The following is a 25,938-nucleotide window of genomic DNA, read 5'->3' as shown; positions in this document are numbered from 1 at the left end:
TGCAGTAATAGTACACGATCTTCTGCCAGACGAGCTATTGACAAAGGTAGGTGCTTAACTGCATGTTAAGTCTGTTTAAAAATGACAAGTTTTCCTCAAAGTTATCCAACACTGCTCTAAATGAACAAGTAGGGCTCTTTAACTTTTCTAAGCCAGGCCACTTCTTTCTACATAGTTACTGGGTAACGTGGCAAAACCCTCTTCTCTCTTTAAAAGGTGGTCGGGATTATTTGGGAAATCTTCTATGGAAATTATTTATTATGAAAAATATTTTGCAACCTGTGGTTGTCCTGTAGTGTACAGGATGAGCTATGCTCTACGTTGGGGTGGAGAAATTATGACTAAGAAGCACAGCAGTGTAGCAAGAGTTGGTTTGGAAATTGATTTTTTCAATGCATAGTTTTATTATAAACACATAGGTAATACTCAAGAAATTGGATTTTTTGGCTTTGAAAGTTAAACGTATCAACAAGTAATTATGTGACTGAAGTTTGTATCAGATTTTCTTATCTTACAACACTTGCTAAAATTAAAAGCAACTATTTAAAAAAAATGTTTATTTTTTCCTTAATATCAATAGAATTGCAAATACGGTAACTTTGATTTGTTTCTTTAAAGCAAAATACTGTTTATTATGCAGACAATAAAGACACATTTAAAAAATCAGAAATGTCATGCTGTTTCCATTGCTGATTCATAATAGATAATCAAATATGTAACAGATAGAATCCCTTCTGAGTTATTACTATATTGGAAAGCAGAATTCATAAATTCAACAGCCCTATATTAAAATATCTAGAAAAAGCATGACTAAAGAGGCAAAAAGAGGACTGTATGTCAAATGCATAATCTACTAGCTGAAAAACAGACAGTGGCTAGGCAGACTTTCAGCTGAATTTTGTGTTTGCATTCATGATATTTTGTGTTATCCTTTTTTTCTGCCTAGAGGAACAATACCAACAGTTGGCACAAGGAGAGATAAAAGTCCAGAAATAAACCCATTAAAAAGAAATAAGGTGGAATTACGTATGTGCTCTTAAAATATTTGTTTAATACTTAGCTGGAATGAACCAGAAAACTCAGCCTATTCTAGGTTAGAATTTGTAGACATTTTTCTTTCCAGTCTCTGCTCTCTGTTGTATGCTGCAGAGCTTAGAGCTGTTTTCACCTTTAAGAGCAATGGGTTTGGCCAATTGTCAGCTTTTCCAGTAGAAAATGAGGAGCATCCCTTGTAATTTGTTTGGTATTGCTAATAGCAACCTGAGCTTTATTATATTAAAAAAAACCCCACAACTCAATCATTAAAATTTAATAAATTCTAAACACCAGCCTCTCCAAAGGACAAAAATTAGGCCCTGTTTTGTCAGACAATGCCATTCTGGGGGATAAAAATGTCTTTGTTTTTATTGCTTCTTGGTTGCCTTTTAAAATTTATTTGTCTATTTATTTATTTTATTATCAAGGAGCCTGGCTAAGCTGCAGTAAGACTCAGTGTTCCCGACTGGAGGAAGAATCTACCACTTTTCTCGTGCAGTCTTTGCCATTATATTTCATTTACACGGCAAATGCACTGAAGGAAGCAGTCCTTCCCCGTGCTTCAGGGACTGCGTATCTTCATTTTAAATAGAGTAGCTTCTCCTCCTTTGCGGGGGGAGGGAAGGGAAGCTCTTGTAAGAGGCAGAACATTACTTTTAAGGCTACAAAAGAAAAAGTAGGTTCTTATTAATTATGAGGCCTGTCTGCAAAGACAGATTTTTGAATCTTCAGGAATATCATCTTTTCTTTTTGAAAATGACACATATTGATAGTGTTCTTCTAGTGAGTCAAAGATTGCGCCTGCATGAGTCTTATCTTCCTTTGGGACTTCATTACAGCTTGAGGGATGCCATAGGTGTCAAGGAGGCCTCTTGTTCTTTGTATCAGTCTGGCTGTTACCAGCCTTTGGGTTTTTTTGATGAATAATGATGTCTACACTGTAGACGCTTCTGCATAGACACATGAAATAATCAGAAACAATAAACTGTTACCAAGCCCACAAAGATATTGCGCAAATATTTACTTATTCTAAGTTTCTCATAGGATTATTCAGAGTTATGAACATCTGTTACTGCTCTCTAAATATATAAAATAGCACATGTTTTCCAGGGCTGGTGGATAGCAAAATCATTTCCAGTTTCATTCATGTAATTGTATTATATGTTGTAAGAACCTTCTTATGAGTGCTTATCTTTATCAAATCAGATTGCATATATAGCAGTCAATGACAGAATCAATTTGTAATAGACAATGCAAAATTATATGGGTGGGGTGTGGGGGGGTCAAAATCTGTGTCACTTCGCAAACTAATTTAATGACTATGACATCATAGTTACAGACCTAGAAAAACTGTTTGAAACACCTGAATGGCTGAATTGTTTTAATGTCACAACTCCAGCTACCAAACAGATTAGCTTTTCCTAACTGTCCTGAAATCATTTAGTACATTTACAAAAACAGTAATGAGTTTCTCATGCAAAATTCAGCAAAGCAAGAAAAAGGACAGAATATATGTAATCAACATAAAGACTTTTTCCTAATTCATGTCTTGCTGTGATGGGAATATATAAAAAGATGGCATAATAGCACTGCCAGTGTGATTGCACGCGCATTAATGGATATAGTCATAAATCACTTAATGATTGCTGGGTTTATAGCTATCATGAGGAACCACTGAAACTTTATCTCCCTGTTTTTGTGTCTTTCTGTTTCCCTGTTGCTCATTAGAAGCTGTATTAGTTACACAGTTGCCAGCTCCTGTAGTTAAAATCTCCTGAGCTTTTCTTCCAAGATCGCTTAAACAACGCTTTAAATCTTTCTATAACCAGGCAGCTGGTGTTTCTGCTTGTTACTGGGAAACCTGTTTTCAGCTCCTCTTTGTTTTACTGAACAGTAACATGGCTATGGCAGTCCTGAAGGATTTTCCACCATTACACCCTACTTGGAATTTACTGCAGATGGAGCACTTATACACTCTTATATACACTCTCAGACCTGCAAACGAACCAAGAAAATAACCTAGAAAAGTATTCCTAGAGATTTCTAGGTGGGTAGGGTGGTTACATGAACCAGCACTAGGTATCCGACTTTGATACTCCAGGATCAGGAAACTTCTGGTCCTTTTTGGTCCACATACTTTTGATTCAATTCAAATCTTGAATTCAATTTTGTGTGCAATGGACAGTTCAAACAGCACAGGGAAGGGGATAATGGATCACCAAGACTGCATCTTTCTGCAGCTTCACCTTTTTAATGCTGGCTTAAAGGGGTAAGAAATCTACAACCTAAGGCAATTTTGGTGGACTGTGACTGAAAATGCAATAATGTTTTAGGGTCCTGACTGAAAGGCACTTGGCAATCATAATGGAGAAATTCATGCTATTTCACCCTGAAGTTCACCTGACCCTAAATGCTGTAAATGATCCATTTTCAGAAGCATTAAAGTATACTCAGTTGCAAATTTGCAGTCATTTAAAACATCCAAGGAAAAAGAGAGTAAGAAACTGACTTATTCAAAGGAATCAATCTGTTCTTTAACTATGGAAAAGCTCTCCAAACACAAAATTTCCATAAAGCTGCAGAAGTCAAAGACAGACAAAAGTAAAATCTCCCTGTCTAAGGGAGAGATCAAGCTACAGGGTCACAGCTGCCAAACTCTCCCACAGCACCATTCCCAAGAAATAATCCCAAGAAATTTTAAAAAAAAGTAGTCATATTTTCATACTCACAAAATTTTCTTCCAAAAACCTCCTTCTTAGTATTTTTTTGAGAGCCAACCATCAGATAACTCTCAGATTATTTTTGCGTGCATGTTATAGTCATGAAGACCTGGCATTTTCGAGGTGAAATAGAGCTAGTGAGTGGGTGACCAGGCACACTCGTTACTGCCATAGGTACCTTTCCTTATTTGGTGAGTCTTCTTTCTGTGGTGGTTCAACTTTAGGCCAACTTATTCCTGCTCTTTATCCTTATTGGTAACTAAAATGGTTGGATCGGAAATATGATATGCATGACCAAGGTTAGTTCTACTGCAAGAGAAATACTAGTGGAGGGCATGGTTAACCTGAGGATGTAGGAGAAAGTGACACTGCAATAAGCTGTCTTGGGTTCTCTATATTTACCTGTGACACTGGATGCTACTCACTGTCAGGATCTTTTCTTTTTTCCCTTTAATTTTAAGCAAATGGATTTTACCATGAAAATACAGTGTATATTCACAAATTCTGCATATATTTTCCTTCTTAAAGCATGAAAAAATCCTTTGATATGTTCTGCACTACATTAAACCCCATCTTTCACAGTGAGTGTGAGGAAGTTCCTTTTTTTTGCTCTCAGCAGAGTCTGTACATCACCCAGCTGACCCTAGCTGGGAGGAGCTGTCCTTGATTTTATAAAACCTGACTGTGTATGCAACTGGTACGGTGATCTCCAGATTTGTCAGCATACAGAAAAGCATGAAGCAATATGTTGTGGGGGTTCATCAAGATCCATGACAAAATGGGAGATGAGAATGCAATCAGCTTCAGATCCTATCTTTACATGGAGCTGTTCTCCTTTTCAGATTAATCATTCTTCCCCAAGGAAAATGTGTTGGTTACACAAACTAATCTTCAGGCTCTCAGAACAGATGTGTACTCTCTCAGCTGCTGTCTTCTGCAGCTGCAAGTTTGGGGAGATTTCAAGAGACAAACAAATGAGATGCCCTGATTATTTCCCTCTCTACAAAGTTCGTATTTATGTGTTTACACCTTTCTACTGCAATTGTTTAAAGAGCATTTCTGTGGAAACACTTGTGCCAAAGTACACTAAGATGCTTACATAGAAAAAACCAACCTATATATCACATTCATTCAGTGTTTGAACTGAAAAAGGACTTTGGCCCACCGTTGTTGCATGCATTAGAGCAGTTCTGTCCGTCCAGAGGTTCCTCAGGCCAGCAACCTTCTGCACAGAAACACATGTGAGTAGGCATGAGCAGGGAAGACCATGCCGAAGTGGCACGCATGCGGGGCATACATTGGCACTTTTCTTCACAAACCAGCCAAGCAATGGGCCACTCTTCATAACAGTGAGTGCCTGTCTAAGATGCATGGAGGATAACAGCCAACACAGGTTGCGGAGTTTTTTAAGCTCTGCATCTCTTTGCGGTGTCTGCCCAAACATATAACCTTTTTTGCATTTTATGCTTCCTTGGCATTATATTTGTCCCCTGTCTTGATAGCATCCTTGTCCCCAGTGATGTGCTTTCAATGTTACTCCTCTCTGTGTGTAACGAGAAGCACAACACCAAGACAAATATCTGAACTGTTAAATACCAAACTGAAAGTTCGGCCATCACTATGTCCGTATGCTCACATGGTTAAGTCAGAAAAGGAGAGCTTTCATAATTTTTTTTCAGTATTAAAATCTAAACATAAATATTTACTGCATAGTATCAGTGCAAGTACTTTGGTAAATTTATACAGAAGTCTTTCAGCAGTGCTTCATCTGGAATTTCCTGTTATTTCACATTAAATTTCTCATTTAAATGGAAAAACACATTTTAGTTGCAGTGTGATGAGAAAAAACTATTTCTCATTTTGAATGTTTGTGACAACATTCTTAACTAAGAAGTGATAATCAGTGATCTATGAAATGAATGTTCATTAGGGGGGCACATGAGCTTCTAGAAAAGGGATGGTTAAATATCTTTATTTGGACACATGCTTTACAGAAATATGAATTATTTTTAAACATAAGTGAAAAATGACAAAATATTAAAGAAGAATGTTCTCTCATAGATGATGTTTTCTATGGAAAAATTAGAAGCAGAGGACATGTTGGCTGTTTATGGTCTGATCGATATGGTCTGATCGATTGATAAAGGATTCATGTAGGTAATGACTGAATTATCAAACAAATGGAATGAGGAGTACTTGTAATGTAATCTGTGTATTATTTCTTTACTGTGACAAAATTATGAGAACTGGCTAAAGCATAAGAAACATCTTAAAGGTAACAATAGCTGCAGAGACCTTTAAAGATACTTACATCACTTTCATGGCCTTCTCTTAGATTGTATGTGAGATCATGCTGTAAGTCTTCGACAAACTTGTGAGCATACTCTGGGTAAAGGTCGAGCACTTCAAAAAGACCTTTGAGGATAATGCATTGGAGGTCACAGTATGTTAGAGCTTTAACATCAGCATTTGTTTTAATAACTTGATCCCTAATGGATAGGTTTGCTCCAATTAAATCTCCTTTACCTAAAAGAAAATACAAAATTAATAATCTTCTTACTTCTTTTTTGAATCATAAATCTCTTTAACATAATTGCTAAATCTTAAATCCCATTGTTACTACCATATTGTTTAATTAACAACATTCTAAAGGATCTTTGTCTAAAACCCTTTTTTTTTTTTTTTGTGCAGGTGCAATCTTATATGCAACTAATTGGAGGTACAAAGACTAATTTCCAGACATGTAACTAGCTGATTTAAGGGAGCAATCAAGTAGATATGTATAAAGTTAGGATTTATACTAGTAATTAATAGCAGGTGTGATTTTGTATTTCAAAAAGTGAGCATCAGGTTTCTAGCTTGGTTTTTTTTGTTAGAACAGACAGGTGTTAAGATAGCATTTTAACAATGACACGATTAAGTATAGATCGTCAGTTCAAATGATCCCTTTACTTAGAATTTGGATTGCAAAACATTCACAATCTATGAGCTAAGGATGCATAGCTACACTTCATGATGTACCTTAGATGTACAGGCTATTAATAGATGTGTAGCTCAACGGCACTTCTGTCAATAAAAAAAGAATGAATTCTCAAGCCATTATATTGTCATTTACGGGCAAGACAGCCTTAGAATAATGGATGCATTAAAGACCACAACTGACCATATAATGAAGAGCACAAAAATTTTATAACGCAAAGCTTACATAAACATCTGATCTGAGGTAGAAAGTCCAAAGAGCAATCATTGAACCAGAGGTCTTCCTCAAATGTTAATGCAGATTGTCTTTGTTAAAGACTTGTGACAAAGTGTATTCTTGGCAAGTTTATGGGCAATACCAAATCGGAGGGAGTGGTTGATATGCTGAAGGGCAAAGCTGCTATTCGGGGGAAACTCAATGAATGAGAAAAGGGCTGAGAGGAACCTTGTGAAGTTCAACAAAAACAAATACCAAGTCCTGCACCTGGGATGGAAAACCTCCCTGCAGCAATATGGGCTGGGAACCAACCAGCTGGAAAGCAGCTCTCTGGAAAAGGACCTGGGGGTCCTTATGGACAACAGGTTGAACATGAGCCAACAATGTGCCCTTGCAGCAAAGAAGGCCAAGAATATCCTGGGCAGCATTAGCAAGAATGCAGCCAGCAAATCCCAGGAAGTGACTCTTCCCCGCTATATATCACTTGTCAGACCACATCTGGAGTACCGTGTGTGGTTTTGGGCTTCCCAGTACAAGACAGAATATTGACATACTAGAGTGAGTCCAGAAGAGACCACCAAGATGATCAGGGACCGGAAAACATAGTGTACAAGGAGAGGTTGAAAAAACTTTGTGTTGTTTTTCCTTAAGAAGAAAAGCATGTTGCTGCCTTCAACAGCCTAATGGAAAAGTGTAGAGAAGACAGAGCTAAGCTCCTCTTCAGGGTGTGAAGTGCTACAAGATGTACTGGGCACAAGGTGTAACAAAAGAAATTGCGATTAGAAATCAGGAAATGAAAGTCACCATCAGACTGGTCAAACAGTGGGACAGGCTGCCCAGAGAGGCTGTGGAATTGCCGACTGTGGAGATGTTCAAGGCTTGCCTGGACACGGCCCTGAGCAAGCTGAGCTAATTTGGCCCTACTTTAAGCAGGTCTAGGTTGGGTGGCTTCCAGAGGGCCCTTCCAATCTTACATTATTCTGTTATTAATGAAGGAAGACTGTAAATTCTAAAAAATCCACCCAGCATGTGATTCCAACTGGATGTTACGCAGGAAATAGTGTACTTGAAGAGTAAGTTAAACTAAGCATTTAACCATCCCTGAAGCTGCTTAAATAAGATAATTTTATTCTTTAAAATACTACTAGTAAATTTTTCTCTGTACATGGAACTTGTACAACTTTCTCAAAAGTGCTTATCATAAACCCAGCCTAAGGAGGGATTTTCTTTTATGCTAGGAATATGCATACATTAATGCTATTTTGGGGGTCTCTTAAAAATTGCAATTAGTATAAATGAGAACCAGTATTAGCTTAAGTCAATCTGAGAAAGGTAAACCTAATAGACAACAAAATTTGTCATTGCTCATCACATGATGTTACGCTTACATAATCAAATATAATATAAAACTAAACAATAATTCCCTTTTACTTTTTACTGTAAATATCAACAATTCTTTAGATTTCTTTGATTATATTAAGCTGGCTGTGTAAATATGGACAAGGGAAACAGTATTTCAAATATACCAAGCCTAATCTTTAAACATCTTAATTAAAAACTTCTTTAGGCGTACAAACAGTATTAGTATCAATAATGTATAAATAATTTGGAAAAAATGTTAGTGTTGTAGTTGATTGTAGTTATAGTGTTTGACAAAATAATGTCTGCCTGAAAGACACCACAATTGATCTGGTAATGCTAATGTATGTTTCTTTTCAAATGAAAATCATGTAGAAAAGCTGTAGGTAGTAAGCTGAAGTTTCGTTTAGAATTACTGCAGCAGTGAAATGATTGTACCTTGAACATCAACATTTCTTACATAAACAGAACCAGTAAGTTTTTCTTAGTAGCTCTTTCTTTCTTTTTCATTGTAGAAAAAACTTATTTATAAATGTTTATGCAGACAGAGCTGTTTATTAATATAGCTGGGATGTGCAGTCAACGTCATAATTTTCTTCTCTATATGGATATCTTTTAAATCACTTATGGCTAATATTTTTTAATAATATGTATGCCCAAACAGTACATAACTGTTATATTAAAAAATATTTTCCTGTAAAAGATATCCTAGCCAGCATTATTAGATATCAAGTAAGGATATCAAGTCTCAAGAAGAACCAAACAGCAGTATTTAACCAGAGCATTTCATTGTATTGTTGCTGCCTTGCTTGCTAGTGAGAATGGTTCAGTAAAGAAAAACTGATCGACTAGAATTAGAATCATGATGGAATTACCAAATAATGGCCCAGGAACTTTAAGTAACCCGGCAATGTCACGGAAAAAACTGCTCTCTTGGATTTACACCACATCAGTAACACAGTTTCTCGTAAAGACCTACAGGTTTGATACATTCACCTTCTGCTGGTGTTAATTAGGCTTTAAATGATGAAGCTCCCATTCACTGTAACAAAACATTATTTCATTGTATTATGTTTATGTTTTTGCATTACAATTTCATTAACTTCTCTCAGAAATCCACTAATCTCTTTCTTACCCTTTTCATTGTCACCGTTACACAATGATGCTTTCATTAACATTTTCAGAAGTGCCTGAAAACGGAATCATTAATGAAATCATAGTTCCAATGGGAGCAGCTCTTGACCCTTTGCTATATTTAAGCTTATGTTTTTTTCTAAGCCATATTTTATAGCTTTGAGCTATGTGATCCAATAAAATAGACGCATTAGAAAACTTCCTAATTACAAATGGGTGATAGAGTGATGTGGACTGTCAATCTAATGGAATTAAAGAGTTATGAAACAAATAGGACGTGTATCACATTTATATTCTAAAAAAAGACCAATCAAATGCATGCTAGTAAAATAAAGGAAATTCAATTACAGAAGACCAGAAGCTTGCATTATCAACAGTCTAGTGCAATCCCACAAAACAGGAAGGAAAGCAAAAAAGGAAATGTTCTTTTTAACTCTGCTTTATAAGAATATTAAAAGTTATTAGAAAGAATAATATGTTTAAATCTAAAGAGGTATTAAAATCACAATAAAATAATTCTTTACATTTAAAGTTTTATATTTTACTATATCAAAATACTTTATAAACATTAACTCAGACATGACTAATCGTGCTTTAGCGGAAGATAAAGGGAATCTCTTTAGTAGGCATTAGATTGAGGCCAATCACTGAAATTTACAGATAGAGAGATGCTTAACCCTAGATAAGCCAAAGGAGTCATCTAGCAAATGACAAAAACAAAATTTATTAGAACAGAACTTCTGGCCTTTCTCTGTTCTAATATACTCAGATGACTGTTGGCAGCACCAATTAGCTTGAAGAAGTAACTCTTTGGGGACCAGAGCCAAGAATACTTGTTTTTCACCACATGGCTGTCCTGTAAGGGATGTTCATATGCATGCATCAAAGAATGAGAGAAGGCTCACACTGCTTGCTTTCGTTTGGGAGCATTAGTAAGAGCACTGCCTGACCACAAATTTGCATGAGATTCAGGAACTAGTAACCAATGCCCTTAGAGGTGTCAATACTGTCATCAAATTTAGTTGAACGCAGCAATTTGTATCAAAAGCTAGCAAGTACCTCCTACATGTAAAGGAGAGAGAATAAGTATAAGAAAATCAATATAGAAGTGAAATATTGCACAGCTAACACTCTTGCAACTGAATGCTCCTTCGGGTGAAAAATGAGGAAGTTTAAATAAAAATAAATTAGGGATTTCCATAGAGTATAAATAGCAAATTAAAACTGGATGAATTCTTTCTCATCAGACTGCTAGGACACGCTAAGCCATCAGTTAATAGTGAAGGTCCTCCTACGTTGAAGCAATGATTATGAGCATACCGAGAATCGCCAGCACCGTGCTGTCCTTCAGGACTTCCATGGAACCTGAGCACACAAAGTAGATCGCTTGCAGGGCATCTCCCTGCCGGAGGAGGTATTCCCCAGGAGCACAGAAGGAGGTTTTGATATGCAAAGACAGAGACCTGAGGCAACCGCGGCTGGCACACTCGAAAAGGGAGAGCTGCAAAATCTCCTTGTTCAAGTGCATGGTGATGTCTGAACGCAGCTCGTCTGGGAAGTCTTTTAAAAGCTGTCCAAAAAAGACAAAAAGGGGTGAAAAAGAGAAAAACTGTAAAATCATTTGTTTCCTCTTTTACAAAAGTGATCAGATTTAGTAGCGCTGCATGTTGTGCTGATGCAAAGATTTCCCTTTGATTTTTCTTATCCCCTTGATAAGACATATGTGATACGTCTTAATAAATCTTTACACTGAAAAAGACTGATAAATTCCAAGAAAAACATGAAAAAATGTGCCTTTATACAAAACCAAGGAAAAAAGTCAACACTGTGTGTAGGATTTCTCCCTGATGCCCAATTTAGCCTCGTGCAAGTTCTTCTCAGCTGTTAGAACACAGTAGGCTGTTCAGGTATATACCACTGTACACAGTGGCACATACGCTGAAAACAGAGCAAAAATTAAGTTAGTTTAGATTTCTTTAAAATGCTTGTATAAAATTAATCAATAAGCTATATTGCTTTTGCTATGGTAAAACCCCCGGAAGAGAAATAACTCAAAAAACCTCTATGTAGTAAACATCAACAGATTTTTTTTTTGTGTGTGTGTGTGGGTTGTATTATTTTTATTTTATTTTAAATAATGCCTTTGGACACTGAAGGAGAGTTGGGAAAGGAATGGAAACAAGGTGCATGTTCAGTCGAAGAACCTATGGAAACTAAAAGACCATAAGGTCTTCCTATTTTTCCTTGGTCTTAATTTCAGGCTAATTCCCATTATAGCCTGGCCAATACTAAATGATTTCTATGTAAGTTTTACAGAAGATCTCCTGCTGGATGGCAAAATTGAGGGGAACAGCCTTCTGCTCAGAGACAGTCTCCTGAGAATGACATATAACTGCTCAAATAATGAAAAAAATTCAGGTGGAGCTTTTAAAAAAGTGTTTAAGTAGTTTCAAGTGTTCATCCCATTGATGCAAAGTACACTGCATGCCCATGGGCAGAACCCCGACCCATGCAAGCTGCAAGCCTACAAGCATAGTTTTCTCTGCAGTTTGAGGGGATCTGGCATGCAAGCAATGCAATCACCCAACACTTGACCAAGTAGGCTTAGACAACGCAGTTTGTAGATGGGAGGCAAATCATGAAATATTGACGGTCTCTTCAAAGGCTGCTCTTGTAGTACAGCAGTCACTCACCTTCAGTGCGACTAAAAGTACAGAAGATACAGAAGCTGAAGGTGATCCTTAACCAAATCTAGGAAAGCTCTGACATCTAATTGTTTTTTTTTGCACCTTTGTAAATCTTACTAGGCTCCTTCTGTTGCTAGGATGCTGTTGAAAATCCCATTCCTTGTGCTGTGTACACCACAAAAAGAATTTATCAGGAAAAGAATATTCTCAAACCCAAATCTTTCTGCTTATTTTCACATTATCTTTAGAGGCCACGGAGTTTTATAATGACATATGTAACAAAAACTCTGAAGGGAAGGGTTCATTCAAATAACACTCCAGCAGAGAGAAGTCATTATTTCTCCTGGAATATAGTAATACATAACCTGGATAAGTCATAGAAAACAAGCAAGCAAATACATGACCAGAAATCTGTCCTTTGATTTTACTCTCACGGTACATTCTGCAATATTTAAAAATATAGGGAAATGAATAACATAAAAATTCAGGCCAAACAATGTGTTTACAGGATTGCAAAGAACAAAAGAAAACAAAGGATGGAGGAAAGGGCAGTAAAGAAGTCTGTCTTTTAAAAAGCTCCCCAAAAACTCAGTAGATTATTGTTTGATGAAAGGCAAAACTGCTCAATTGGGTGTTTCTTCTGGGGCTGTCCAAAAGATTTCTGATTAATGCCTCTTCAGCATTTCAGCATTATGGAGGACTTAGAATTTTAAGTATACGATATGATGTTCTAAACCAGATTTTGCATTAGCTTACCCTCGTCCTGGGATAACCTAGCTTTATTGTTAGGCATGTTCTTTTGTATATGTAACTTCACACAAAATCTAGCATCATGAATAGAAAATTACACACATGCACACCCCACCCCCCCCAACTCTAAGTCAATAGTCATAACCATCAAACACACGACCTCCCTCATTTGGTTACCTCATTGGAATCAATTCCATTGTTGACAGACCACGTGGTTTGGAAATATTCAAGCATCCTTTGCTTTAGCTGCTGTGGCAGGTGGTGGACCCGTATAAAGTCCTTCAGATCCTTGGTTCTTGTGTGATAAAGGGACCATCTGGAGTACATCCTTTGAATTATGGCAGTCACATTGCCAAACACCAAGGCATGCATCAGAGCTAGAGAGGACAGAAATTACATGCAATGCGGAGTGACTTGTTGATCATTAAAATGTAATAACGAAAATAAACAGGATCGTCACAGAAAACATTTTCCTGCTGGATAGACACAGCAAAATCTTTTGAATATAAGACTCCACGAGTAATATACAGTAGTATTCAACTGATTATGCATTTCCATTTTTTGTGTCACTACCAGTCACAGTCATGTGACAGGGTAGAACCTCATCTGATGCTGGCTAGGTCAGGGTAACAAGCGAAAGAACGCCCAAACCAAATTAAGTTTATAGTCTAAGAAAAAAGCAAAATAGATGAACGCATGTAGGCAGGCAAGCTCGGGAAATAATGAGGAACTATTAATCAGTATGAAAACTAGACTCAGATGGTCAATTAACAACTACATAGAATGCAATAGATTTTAGAGAACTCATATAAATAAAACCAATTACTAATGGGAACCATGTGTAGTTGAATGAGCTTGCAAACAACATTTAGAGATGTATCATATTGTAGGGAATAAGATGTTAAAAAAAAGACAGAAAAAAAACCATTGTAAAGCAGAAATTCAGGTTAAAAAAAGATACATTCAAACTGACAATCTGATTTCTTATGCTGCTTGAGAAGGTCAAATATGGTGTGAAATTGCTTATCAGAAAGTTCTGACATCCTGGAGTTTGACTGCAATTAGAGACTGGCTTGGGAATAAAAAGACCAGAAGCAAAATGGAAGAAATGCTTGCAGATACAGGTTGTCTGGGTTTGTCTGTGCAGAAATGTGCTTGCTGATTATCAGTGGGAAAAATCACTGCTAGATTGTCTGTCATGTGGTATTGATCCGAGGTGTATAATATATAAATTTACAAATTGTTTATTGAAAAAACTATTAAAAAGCTTGATTATTACTCTTAAGGGACATCTATCTTTCTAGTGCTTGAAAGAAAGCAGGCAGACTCCTCAGAGTGGCAAAGGAATTAGTTTATAAACAAGACAAACAAGAAGTTGACCTTGTAAGGCAATTTACAGAAGTCTAGGGTGAGTGAGGAGATACAAGGAGGAACGGGGGAGGAAAAGATGTATTATGGTGGTTAATAATGCTTTTCCTCGGTAGAAACAGGTAGAAAATTCTTTAGTTTGGAGGGTTGAAAATTTTTACAGGCTGAGTAAAACAAAAAGGAGCATGGGAGCCTATTTTTTTTTTTTTTTTGTGAAAGGAGTGCAGAAAAACAGAGAAAGCGCTGCAGTGTGATGCGGTTTCACAATACAGTATGCATTCTTTGAGAGGTGATCCAATGATATGATGAAGTCAATATAAGTCTGCTAGTAAAAGAAGATAAATGAAAAGCAGGGCAGAAAGAAAAAGGTCAGGTATGAAAATTAGAAAAAAAATATGCATAATTGGAAATTTCTTTCTAAGAAGAATCAACTGGATCAACTAGGTATTTTTCCCGATGGTGCAGTGAATAAGATCTAAAAAAATGTGGGGGACTGGTGTAATGCTAGATACAGGATCTTATAATAGAAATATGGCAGCCCGGGCTGAAACAGTTCAGCCAGACATAGCTAAATAGGCTAAAGAGATGGTGTAGCCTCTTTAAGGATGTGATAATCAGTTTAAAAAGGGGGGAGGGCTAAAATGTTAGGTGGTGTATGGATGCATAGATAAAAATAACATGTGTTACTGTAAGTCTCCCAATAGGCTCCAAGGTTAGGAGCTGGACAGTGTAGAGATCTCCGTGATGTTATTATAGGCACAAAGATCATCAAGAATTTTATTATTATGGGATAATCTGTCTTTGCATATGTACACTGGAAGACAGCTGCTACTGATGACGACAAGCTATTCCTGGCTGTGATAGGCACTAGATTTCTTTATCAAATAATCACAGACCCACTCTACTTTCTGTAAGAAATCTATTAATCCATTTTCTAAAACCAAGAAGGACAAGTCAAAAACTTCCAGGAACTATATTTCATAAAGTGGCCTTGATTTTAATGGATATTCTAAATTATATTTTTGTTGCTTAGAGAACAGAGGAACACCTCTGATCACGGAAAGGACTGCAGCCACTAGAATTGGCCGCCAGTCTCATAAATACAAAAATGTACAATCTTTGCTCAAAGAACATGGAGAATACAAGACAGCACATCTGCAGGAGGACAGATCTGATTCGTATTTTACAGATGCTGAGTATCCTAAGAATTCTGGTTAAATTTTAATAAGTAAATTTTCTTTCCAACTTTAAGAAGAAATAGTCTCCAAAATAAGATTTTTTAAATTTTCACAATATTAACTGCCTTAAACTATAATTTCAAATTCATGCAAAACAAAAATTAATACCAAGAGGCAGATAAAAATCAAACAAGATGATTGTAAGTTATTTGTCTGTTAAACTAACATTTGGGTTGTTTTTTTTCTTTTGGCTTCAACTTTCTTTAAGTTTACAATAAACTCACTTTGTTCTGTTAATTTGCAGTGACACACATTAAAGAGATACAAAGTCACGACTGATAAACTAAATCATGCTATCCATTACACCTGGAATTTCATACACTAATGGCTTCGTTTAAAAACCGTAAAACGCATACATCAATTTTTCTCAAGTCATCACTTTCCACTAGGGAATTTTAAAATTAAATACCAGCCAAATGTATACATCAAACCATGCTATAAGAAATTAAAATGTATCATGCCCTAAAGTATACAGACTAGTACTTTATTCCTAATAGAGTTTTCTGAAGCATGCTAACCGGTCTGCACTGTATGATGCTAACTCCTTCGAGTGTCCTTGTTCCTTTGATTTTCTCAAATAGTGCCTAAAATATAATTCCTCAAGAAAATATCTGCAAACAAGCCTACTCTGCTTTCTTACCTGGATATATCTTTTTCACTGGACCCTCCCAGATGTAAAAGACATTCTTCTACCTGCTCGCCTATGAGTAACTTGACCTTTCAGTTTTTGGTTCCCTCTTACTACATTGAGTCGACTAGTTCTTCACAATTTGTTCAGTGCACAAGCATATTAGTTCCACGGCTCAATAATATAGGAAATGAAAAAGAAATTGCTATAACTGGACTAAATAAAAGTATAGGATACATTTATATTCTACTCTATTAAGTTTGTGAAAGCTCTGCCATATCAAAGTGAATTAAATATTCATCATTGCCTTACACAGGATATCTCTTGATTTCTTGTTAGAAATGAAAACTCCTTCCTTCATTCCAACACATTTTATGTAATGAAAGCCCCAAAGCACAGAGACCACATTGTATTTTAAAACTGTAATTTTATGCTACCAGCAAAAGCAATTAATGAGCTGCTTGTGTTTTTGTGACATTGTCAAAATCATAATGATACCATTCTTGGATGATTCATTATATTACTGCCACTAATTTTCAGGACTGGGAAAAATGACAATAATTCATTGAGCAGTTTTTATACCACTTGATGCTTCAAATATATAGTTTGCAGGTCATTCATCGTGTTCCCTGGCTTTCAAGTGTCAAGTCGCCAATTTATTTTTGCCCAGGAAAATTTATGCTGCAAAGCTGACAACCAGTGCTTTACTGAATTGCTCTGGAGAAATACCTACTAGTATTTCCAGAACAACTAGACAAGCAGAAAAAAAAAAATAAAAAAAAATGAGGGGGGCAGTACTCTAGCAGTGATTTGCTTTTACCCTTCACACCCACTACGATATCTTTGAGTTGTCTGATGTTCACACTATGAGATAGCGCAGATAATTTGTGGGGGGAGGAAGGTGAAGGTAAAGAGAGAGTTGCAGGTGCTTTCTCAACTGGCCTGGGCTTACCAAGCTCTGCAGTTGCCACAAGCTCACTGGTTGCACCCAGGTGCCTTAGCAGAAAGAAGGTGACCATAAATGAGCACATGGCTTTCTCAAACAGTATGGTTAGGGGATTAACATAAATATACTACCAAGAGTTCCAAATATGACCAAAACATTGCATTTTGATTCTGATCTGAAGCAGAGATGTGGTAAAATTTACCTAGTGATAATTAAATTGCTTTTTGCTTATGATAGAGTCACCTGCATCTCACCAAAGAGTCCTCTTGGCTCTGTCTTGTCTCCATTGCCTTGCCTCTGGGCTGGTCCTTCAGATGCAGATATGCACCAGTTCACAGCCTGGTACACCGGTGGGCTGCCCAACTCCCCACACCATCATCCCCAGGGATGCTGTGGGGACTGAACTGGAGCTGAACGTGCACATATTACTTGGCTGACCGGAAAAGCACCTGGCACATAACCAAAATGCTCCCCTGGCACATGGCTGGGCCACACACTCACAATACTGTGAGTTTGCATTTTACTGGGTGACAGCTGTCTTTTGTCACCATAAGTGATCAAAAGGTTAGAAATATGTCTGCTTAAGAGAATTTATCTACTGTAAAACCAACAAAGTTATTCCTTCCTTTGCCATTTAAAATTAAACTTTTCGTTGTGTTTTTCTTTTCTTTTTTTTTTCTTATTTTACTTGTCCCTACCCCTCCAAAAAATTTTATGTGATGCTGAGCATTTGTACCTACCCCCAATCAGCATTGTGCAAATGGAGAAGATCTTTTCAGCATCGGTATTGGCTGAAACGTTTCCAAACCCAACACTGGTGAGGCTGCTGAGGGTGAAATATAGGGCAGCTATATAGGCACTTCTGATTGATGGGCCTCCTAGTGTATTATTCTCATAGTAAGGAGACTCAATACGTTTTCCTAGCTCATGAAGCCAACCTGAAAAACAAAGCATAAAAAGAACTATTGAGGAATACTGGTGCCATGAGAACTACACATACTGTAAAACAAAATAATTCTAAAAAAAAATTATTTAGACAGCACTGTATTATTCACACAATTCCAAGAATAAAAAGAACATTAAACTGTAGGAATTTATACAGCACATTAGGTATTGTGTCTCTGGAGTATTTATTTTTATGAATGATTATTTATGATAAGAACTGTATTTCTGTATGGAAATCAAGTGGTTTTGAATTGCATATTACAGGTCTAATTAGATAATTCACAAAATCCATTAAGACACTGAAAAGAAAAAAATCATCACACTGAAGCAAGAATGTAACATCGATTTGATTCTTTCCATTAATTAATGCTTGGAAAGCTTTTTGAGACTCTAAGACTGAATTGTTATAATAATAATTACATATTTAGAGCTTTTTACATGTTTCTTTTTACAGTAAAAAAGATTCAAACAACTAAACATAACTTACAAACCAGAATAAATTTTCAAAAGATGCTTCAGTAAGTATTTTCTAAATTATTCATTTAATCTGTCCTTTCATTTTGCTAAATGAGTCTATGTGTGCTAGAGAAAGGAGAATTAACTACTGCCTGATAGATATTTAAAAAACATCAACAAACCATCAAAAAAAACACCAAAGCAACAAACCAGGAAAACGTATGCAGTTCCTCTTTTGGAAAAGGAAAACAAACAACCTGAATGAATTGCATAAACACAATGCTTCATAAAAATCAAGATAGGAAAAAAAAAAAGAAAAGATAAAAATCAATTTGTGTACCCAGTTTTGCCCGTTAAGCAGTTTGCTTGGGAGAAAGGGAATCTTTCCTGGATATTCAGGGAGAACCTCCAAAGCATAACATTCCTGGCAGGCTGAGTTTTATTTTAGAAAAACTGGTTGGGGGTCCTCCTGTTGCAAGCTGAGACCTGACAGACTGAATCACCTTCTGAAGCTTATTCTCTCTCCACTTCAGTTAACATCCCCTCTTCATTTTGAATGAATCCAAGTATGAGTGAGAGGAAATCCCCTTGTACAGAATATCTGCAAAAGTAGGGGGTGGATTTAAAGTATCAGTCCCCGTACTTCCAATTAAGTTGGGGAAAAAGCCTGTAAGAATTTACCACCTACAGCAGCCTTGTTGAGCCATGGTTGCTACCATCGTCAGCTCCACATTCTCTTGCTTGCTCTGCTACGGACAAAGCTAAGCCAGAAGGGCTGGCTAATGACAGTGTGAGGTCTAGCCATGACCCTGCTGACCCACTCTATGCAGGCAAGTGAATTTAATCAAAAGCATAAATGAGCACTCTCGGCATTTTCACAAGATGGAAGTACTGGGTGGGCTGGTTTACCCTGCCAACAGACAAGAAAGCATATGAAAATCTTGATTTTGCCTTGATAGAAAGTATCAATCACATGAGGCTATTTTATATTCGTGTCTCCTAATTATTTAAAATTAGAGAAAAGAAAAATTAGAAAAAGAAAGCCTTGCTGAACTGATACCGGTCCTCTCTCTGTGCATTACTGTTTTTCTGAGATGACGCTACCTTTCCCCAACAATAATATGGCCATTTGTGCAGCAGATTTCATTCCTATGCTCATGTTAGAAAATGTAATCCCACACGATAAAGAATAAAAACCTAAGAAAATCCTTGGCAGAGAGTAGGCAGAGTTAAAAGAAGTCTATCTAAACCTAATGTAAAGAAATACAATCGTAAAGTTCAGCGTCAGGTTTTGAAAGTATTCTAGTGCATTTGAAGAACTGCAAAACTGAAACATATTAAATAAGTTATTTTAAATAACTATAACTGATGTATGAAAACTGAAATAATGCCTCTTAGGAGAAAACCTCTTTCCTGGGAGTATTCTACAAGCCACCGATTCTTGGCCTCCATATTCCCATTTTTCTGCCTTTTGTTATCTGAATCAGTATCACATTCATTGTTCCTGGTGGTCATATTGCATCTGATTGCAAGTTTCTCCACCTCAGTGGTGGATAGTTTCAGCTATCAAACAAACAAAAAAAAAAGAGTTTACCTATTGTAATTTTATATGGAACATTACAAGACTCACTCTCTCACAAATACATTTTCATTGTTATCCAGAAAAAAAGGTAGATGACTCCATTCCTTAACTGAGAGATGCATGTCAATGGATTTCTCCATTACAACACATTTTATGTTCAAGGTTATCAAGCAAAACCCCCAACCCTATGGAAACACCATTGCTCCTAAAGGATGCATTTACTGCTAGTAGAGGTAAGGCATAAAAATAAATGCCTACATTGAATCAAACAGCAGAAGTCTCTATAATATTTCTAATATAATTCTACTATCAAAGTACCAAATACAATATTAACACTTTACAGTTGCTAACAAGCACTTCTGGCCAGGACACCAGTATCTAAGATGAGTTCATCACTCTGTGCCCAGTTCTGTGGCATAACAGACAATGATCTTAATCAGTAAGATGAATGGCTTATCACTGAGCTACAACAGTAACAGTTAGCAATTATTAGCAATTGTTAACAATTGCTAAAAAAATGCCCACTATACAAATAAAAGCTATTAGGTAACTTTCTTTAGAGATGGACCATGAGATTTGGAACAGAAAATGTGTATCTGAAAGTGAAAATCCAATAAATATATTCCTCTGATTTGTAGGACGTGTTTACAGCTTCTCATTTCTATTTTGGCCATTAGAGATTATCCTAATCAGGACCTTTTGAAGAAATTATATAGGATGAGGTTTCTGCCAAAGTACATAAAATGCTGCAAGATCTTCCAGATCAACTACACTTCTCTGATTTTTGTTGATAGCGCTACGTTTTTTTCCATTTGGGGGTAGAGACAAGATACTGTTGGCTGTAAATACTTTCATTAGCCAATGGAAATAGTCATGAGATAGCATGACTGACTGATGCCTTTCACTTTTGGTTCCTGTAGGTAACAGCTCTCAGCAGATTCTCTAGCAAATTTGTGTAGTTAATTTCTTCCCTCAGGGAAGAAGAGAAAAATAAACATACCTTGTAGTCAGAGGGAGCTTCCTAGAATTTATCATTATGAATCTTGTCTGGTTCTGAATTAGCATTATCTAGATATAGCTCGGTGACTTTGAAAACATTTTTAAGCACTAATTAACGTAATTAAGAGGAAGATTTTTCAAAGGGAAAAAGAGCACTTAAGTAATCAAGTCCCATTGGAAAAGTCAGTAGGAATTGGATATCTAGCTCCATTAGGCTACTTTGAAAATTGCTAGAAGAATCTGTATTGAGTTTCATTTACCTATATGTGGAAAGTGCTCAAGTACCAGCAGAAATATAAACAAGCATTTAAGCATCCATAGATGACATACTTTATAACTGGATGTAAAACACATTATCTCATTTACTGGACATCCAGAAACTCAGTCTTCCTCCAGTCTGGTGCTTGCACTGCACTGAGCAGGTACATCACTCCTTGTAATTTGGAGATTCATTCGATACTACTACTTGGATTTTCCTTATATGCCGGACACTTAACATAACAACATCCTGTCTGGTACTTCATTTCAACAACTTACAAAATAATGTAATAATTACCTACAACATTTATTCTATACAACAGACACATTTTTTCCAGTTAAAAAGTAGACCCAAACTCTCTGGTTTATTCTGGACTACTGCACCTGGAAGTGCAAGAAAAATTAAAAAGAAATTAAATCCTTCATCGCTGGAATGTATTTTTAAATTAAAATTACCATGTGCCCTGAGACCTATGTTAACTCTCACTGCAACAGTCCCTGGTCACTGCTGATTGCTCCTCATTTCAGATCTAGAGTAAGGCGGCGAGGAGCTGTAGGTTTGCATGGGAAATCACACCACCCCTCCATTACATAGCTGCACACTCGAGTCTGCAGAAGATCGTCTCATGTTTCAATTTTAAATGGGTGAAAACAGTTGCAAAGATCCCACTGATCTTTAGCCAAGATTTTAGCATATAACTCTACTCTGTTTCCTTGAAATATTAACCTTCAAAAAATAAATCTTAGGGCAAGACAGTTGCTAAGATAGAACAAGTAAGTGAATCCCCTTCTTTTTATGTAAAAGCACTTGTGATTACAGTCTCTGAGAGATAGATTCTACATGTCCAAATCACTTCCAACAACTATCCATGTTGCTTCTTCAGAATGTGCTTCTTCATGTCATTGTTAAAGATCATTTGAGGAGGGAAGACCCCAAGTAATATTTTGTTTTAAATGAGATGATACCAGCATGTTAAGTAACAGTATAATGAAATATTCTACCTTATCAAACCCTAATTATCATTCACTAGACATTAAAATGTTAGCTTTGCTTTTAAGATTGCTTCCAAAGGATTTTGCACAGTTGCTCTCTAGTTGTTTCTGACTGATACAATGCGTTCAAAATCTAGAGCTGTATAAGAAGACGAAATTGTTTTACTACTTCTAGTGTGCATGACTCTGCATTATTGAATAATCATTGCCTCTATTCTCATGGTGATTACTCATTTAAGGTATTTGAGTTCTTCTCAATATCCTTAAAGCCTTTTTAATCCCTGTCTAGCCAAAATGTTTTTGACATCTGCAATTTCTTCTGGCTAAAACATTTGCATTTTCCCCCAGACTATTCATACACTAAACAGCACCATTCCTACTACTTAATCCCGTGGAACATCGCTGTTACCCCTTTAGTGTCACGAAACTTGATCATTTGTTTACACATTTGATCTATGATGGAATTTTGCCTGTCATGTTAGTAGAGGCTCCCAGGTACCAGAGCAGATGGTTTAAGGATTAAAGACCCCCAGAGATGACAGGAGCAATCATACTTTTAACCACTCTTTCTGGATGACAGTAAGCGTGACAGACCTTATTGCGCCAGGTCACAAATAAAACATGAACCAGTCTTTCAATTTACACAGATTAGAAAAAATATATACTAAAAATAGAAAAACCCACAATCCTGAAGGTGTCATGCAGCTGCAGGTTCTAGGAGTGTGAAGATGCAGCTCCACCATGTGTGCCCAAATGGCATAATTGCAAAATAGTAATATACAGCATATGAGTTTATGCTCTTTTCAAAATGAAGATAATAAGTAAATGTTATTTGTGTAAGAGGAAATCTGAGCAATCTATATGATGTGTCAACAAGTACAGGCTACAAAGGAACGGCTCCGGCCTAGAGGCTATGTTTGAAGAAAAGAATTAGCTGGCATTCAAAATAAATACAAGTTAAGTGGCATTGCATGGAATTTAGACTAGAAAGACTTCAATATTAGTACCACAGACATAAGCATAATGGCTGCACGACAATGAGGAAAAATTAGCATTAATCTACTCCCCTTGGTCTTTATTTTGCTAGCACACTTTCCTGTAAACGGTAGACACCTAAAATGAGACAGAAAACAAATATAAAAGAAAGACATAAACATTTTTCTCAAGCACTGAAATTCTGCTTAAAAATATTAAAGTAATTCCCAAAATAATTTATTCTAAAAATGTGTTTTCTTATTTCTGCATTGTGGAATCTAGTCCTTAATGGCGTATGTTCTTTATTATGATGGGTTTAATTATAAGTTTTTTTCTTAAACTCGAAGGATACGTAACACGGGTATGAATGAGACTGATAGTATGACAGAACTAGAGGAACATCTACTGCAGTCAAATCCACATAATCAAATTTTGTGGAGGGAAATTCTTGACATGACATAGAAAAGAAATAGATTTAACTTGGACTAGATGAAACATAGTTTTATCTCAACTGCCAGTGGCTGGAGTCCTTGTGGTAGTGGCAGAGAAAGCCACTCAAGGCTGCCCTCTGTGACCAGAGCTCAGGCACCAGCCACACTGCCTGGGAACGGCCACGCACACAGCAAGTGTGGGGGTTAGTGCTTCAGACCAATGCATGGCAGAGGTATCTGCCCTCCACAGTTCACAGCATCACCTTTCTCTTTCCTTTGTGACACACTAAATGTATATTTTAAAATCTAATTTATGTCTATTTTAATATTTTCCCACACTTTCCTTTGTCTGGGTCATAATCATTGGAACCATTCTGGTGCATTTGTTGCACCAGTTTATCCAGATAACGAAGAGTTAACTATGTTAACCTTGTACAAGCAGATTATAGTTAACCTCTGGGCTCAGTGGACTTTTAAGTGCCAACAGAAGCGAGGCACGTGGATGTTACCATGATGGAATCTACAGAACATTTTCTACAGATTTATATAAAAGTTTGTACACTTCTGCTTGATGAACACCCACATTATAGACAATAAAAAACACAAAAAAATCCCTTTAGTATGTAATCAAAGAGGAAAAAAATGACTCATTTTCTGTCAAGTATTCTATGCCTCTTTCTATTAAGTAGATACAATCTTTAGAGGGGAGAGGACAAATTTTATAAGAAGATTTCGTGCTTCAGATCTGAGATGTTCATCTCTTTAAAGCCTAATGCAGAAACCAAAACAAATCCTTCATTCATGTAAGTGCTATATATATCATTTAAACCTCCCTGTGAAATCATTAGTAGCATATTTTGGGGCGCTTGTAAATGATGGCATTGACAAGAAATGTAGTATTTTACAATGAAAAGAAAGAGAGTTGAGAGTTTCAAAACCATGTCCTTCTCAGAAACAAACCTTGGTGAGACATCTTTTCTCCAAAATTATACACAAGGATCCATGAGCAGTAAATTGTAGGATCGTTGTCATACTAGAAGTGGACACTAGGAATGGACAGATTCAATAAAAATGCCATTTGACTTCCACTGCAGAGAAACTGGATAGAATTTTTATTACATCTCTTCCCGAAATTAACAAATGAAGTAAGAGATGGGCATGAGCCAAAATCCAAGGCACAAACATGCTCCTAATTATGCTGAGATCTGGGCCATATCTTTGCATATAATTAATTTCTAATTATTATGGATCAAATAAAAAAATCAGGATTTGAACATAAGTCGGATGAAATTGTAATTCTCTGCTAGACTTTGGGAATTCTACCACTGTTTTTCGAGCACCTGCAGCATCATCCAGGGAAAGTTTCAACTTGGACATAACGCAGTCAGAAAAGAAATACAAAGATAAAAATTGAAGGTCCAGGCATGCCCCACGGCTCCATAAGGCTTGCACACTCAATATACACCAACCTCTGCAGTCAAAGGCATGTAGGTGAAATGGTTACCTCCATACCTGGTTCCTTTTGAATGCCTGCCTTAAATGATGGAGTACCCTTGGCAGAGACATTGACCTTATGCACTGCTCTAGAGGAAACTGTATCCTTAGGAAAAGTTTTTAACCATCTAGATACATACAGTGAGACAGATGTTTTAAAGGAGTTTTCCAAACTAAATGCACACTTTCTGTGGTTACAACATTTTTAGATACAAGCTTAACCTTTGCCGGCTCTACCAAAAATCCATTTAATTTGAAAGGTAACATTCTGTGTAATTCTTTTGTAAGGCTGACTAATACCCTTTGTAAATAAATTGGCTGTTGTATTTCTAATTGAATATATACTTAGAAGCTATCATGAAAATACATTTTGTAGACCTTCAACTCATGTAACTCGACAAAGTCATAACAAGATATTGACCCATTGTGCTCACTGAAAATGAAGTTTTCACGGCACAATAAATATTCAATGAACTAAGTAGTTTCAGGAAGAAGAGGTGCTCAATCAAGGGATTAAAAAAAGAAAAAAATCTAAGATCTAATTATAATGTTGCTGATAACAACAAAAACACAGCTGAGCCCACAGAAGTGCTGAAAACCTGACAATTAAGCTTTAATTATCTGACAAAACTCAACTCTAAATTGCAAGTATCACTGCTTAGAATCAGAAAGTAACATTTCTGTATTCTCAAGGTAAAATTGATGCCCCCTGGGAGATAACGACAAAATTCATTTGTGGGGAGC

At 36.5% G+C, this 25,938-nt stretch overlaps 1 protein-coding gene across 1 annotated transcript in view; it reads right to left on the bottom strand.

Annotated features, from left to right (window-relative positions):
- Positions 1-25,938, bottom strand: part of KCNH8 (potassium voltage-gated channel, subfamily H (eag-related), member 8) — a 194,017-nt gene that overhangs the window by 29,252 nt on the left and 138,827 nt on the right. The window contains exons 8-11 of the mRNA XM_009888927.1: positions 17,802-17,999; positions 13,059-13,258; positions 10,765-11,014; positions 6,067-6,281 (exon numbers count right to left, since the gene is read on the bottom strand). Coding sequence (XP_009887229.1) covers positions 6,067-6,281; positions 10,765-11,014; positions 13,059-13,258; positions 17,802-17,999 — 863 coding nt within the window. The remainder of the gene's footprint in view (positions 1-6,066; positions 6,282-10,764; positions 11,015-13,058; positions 13,259-17,801; positions 18,000-25,938) is intronic.

This window comes from Charadrius vociferus, unplaced genomic scaffold, assembly GCF_000708025.1.
Source record: "Charadrius vociferus isolate BGI_N301 unplaced genomic scaffold, ASM70802v2 scaffold217, whole genome shotgun sequence".
Taxonomy (NCBI): domain Eukaryota; kingdom Metazoa; phylum Chordata; class Aves; order Charadriiformes; family Charadriidae; genus Charadrius; species Charadrius vociferus.
This window is presented reverse-complemented; position numbering and strand designations above follow the sequence as displayed.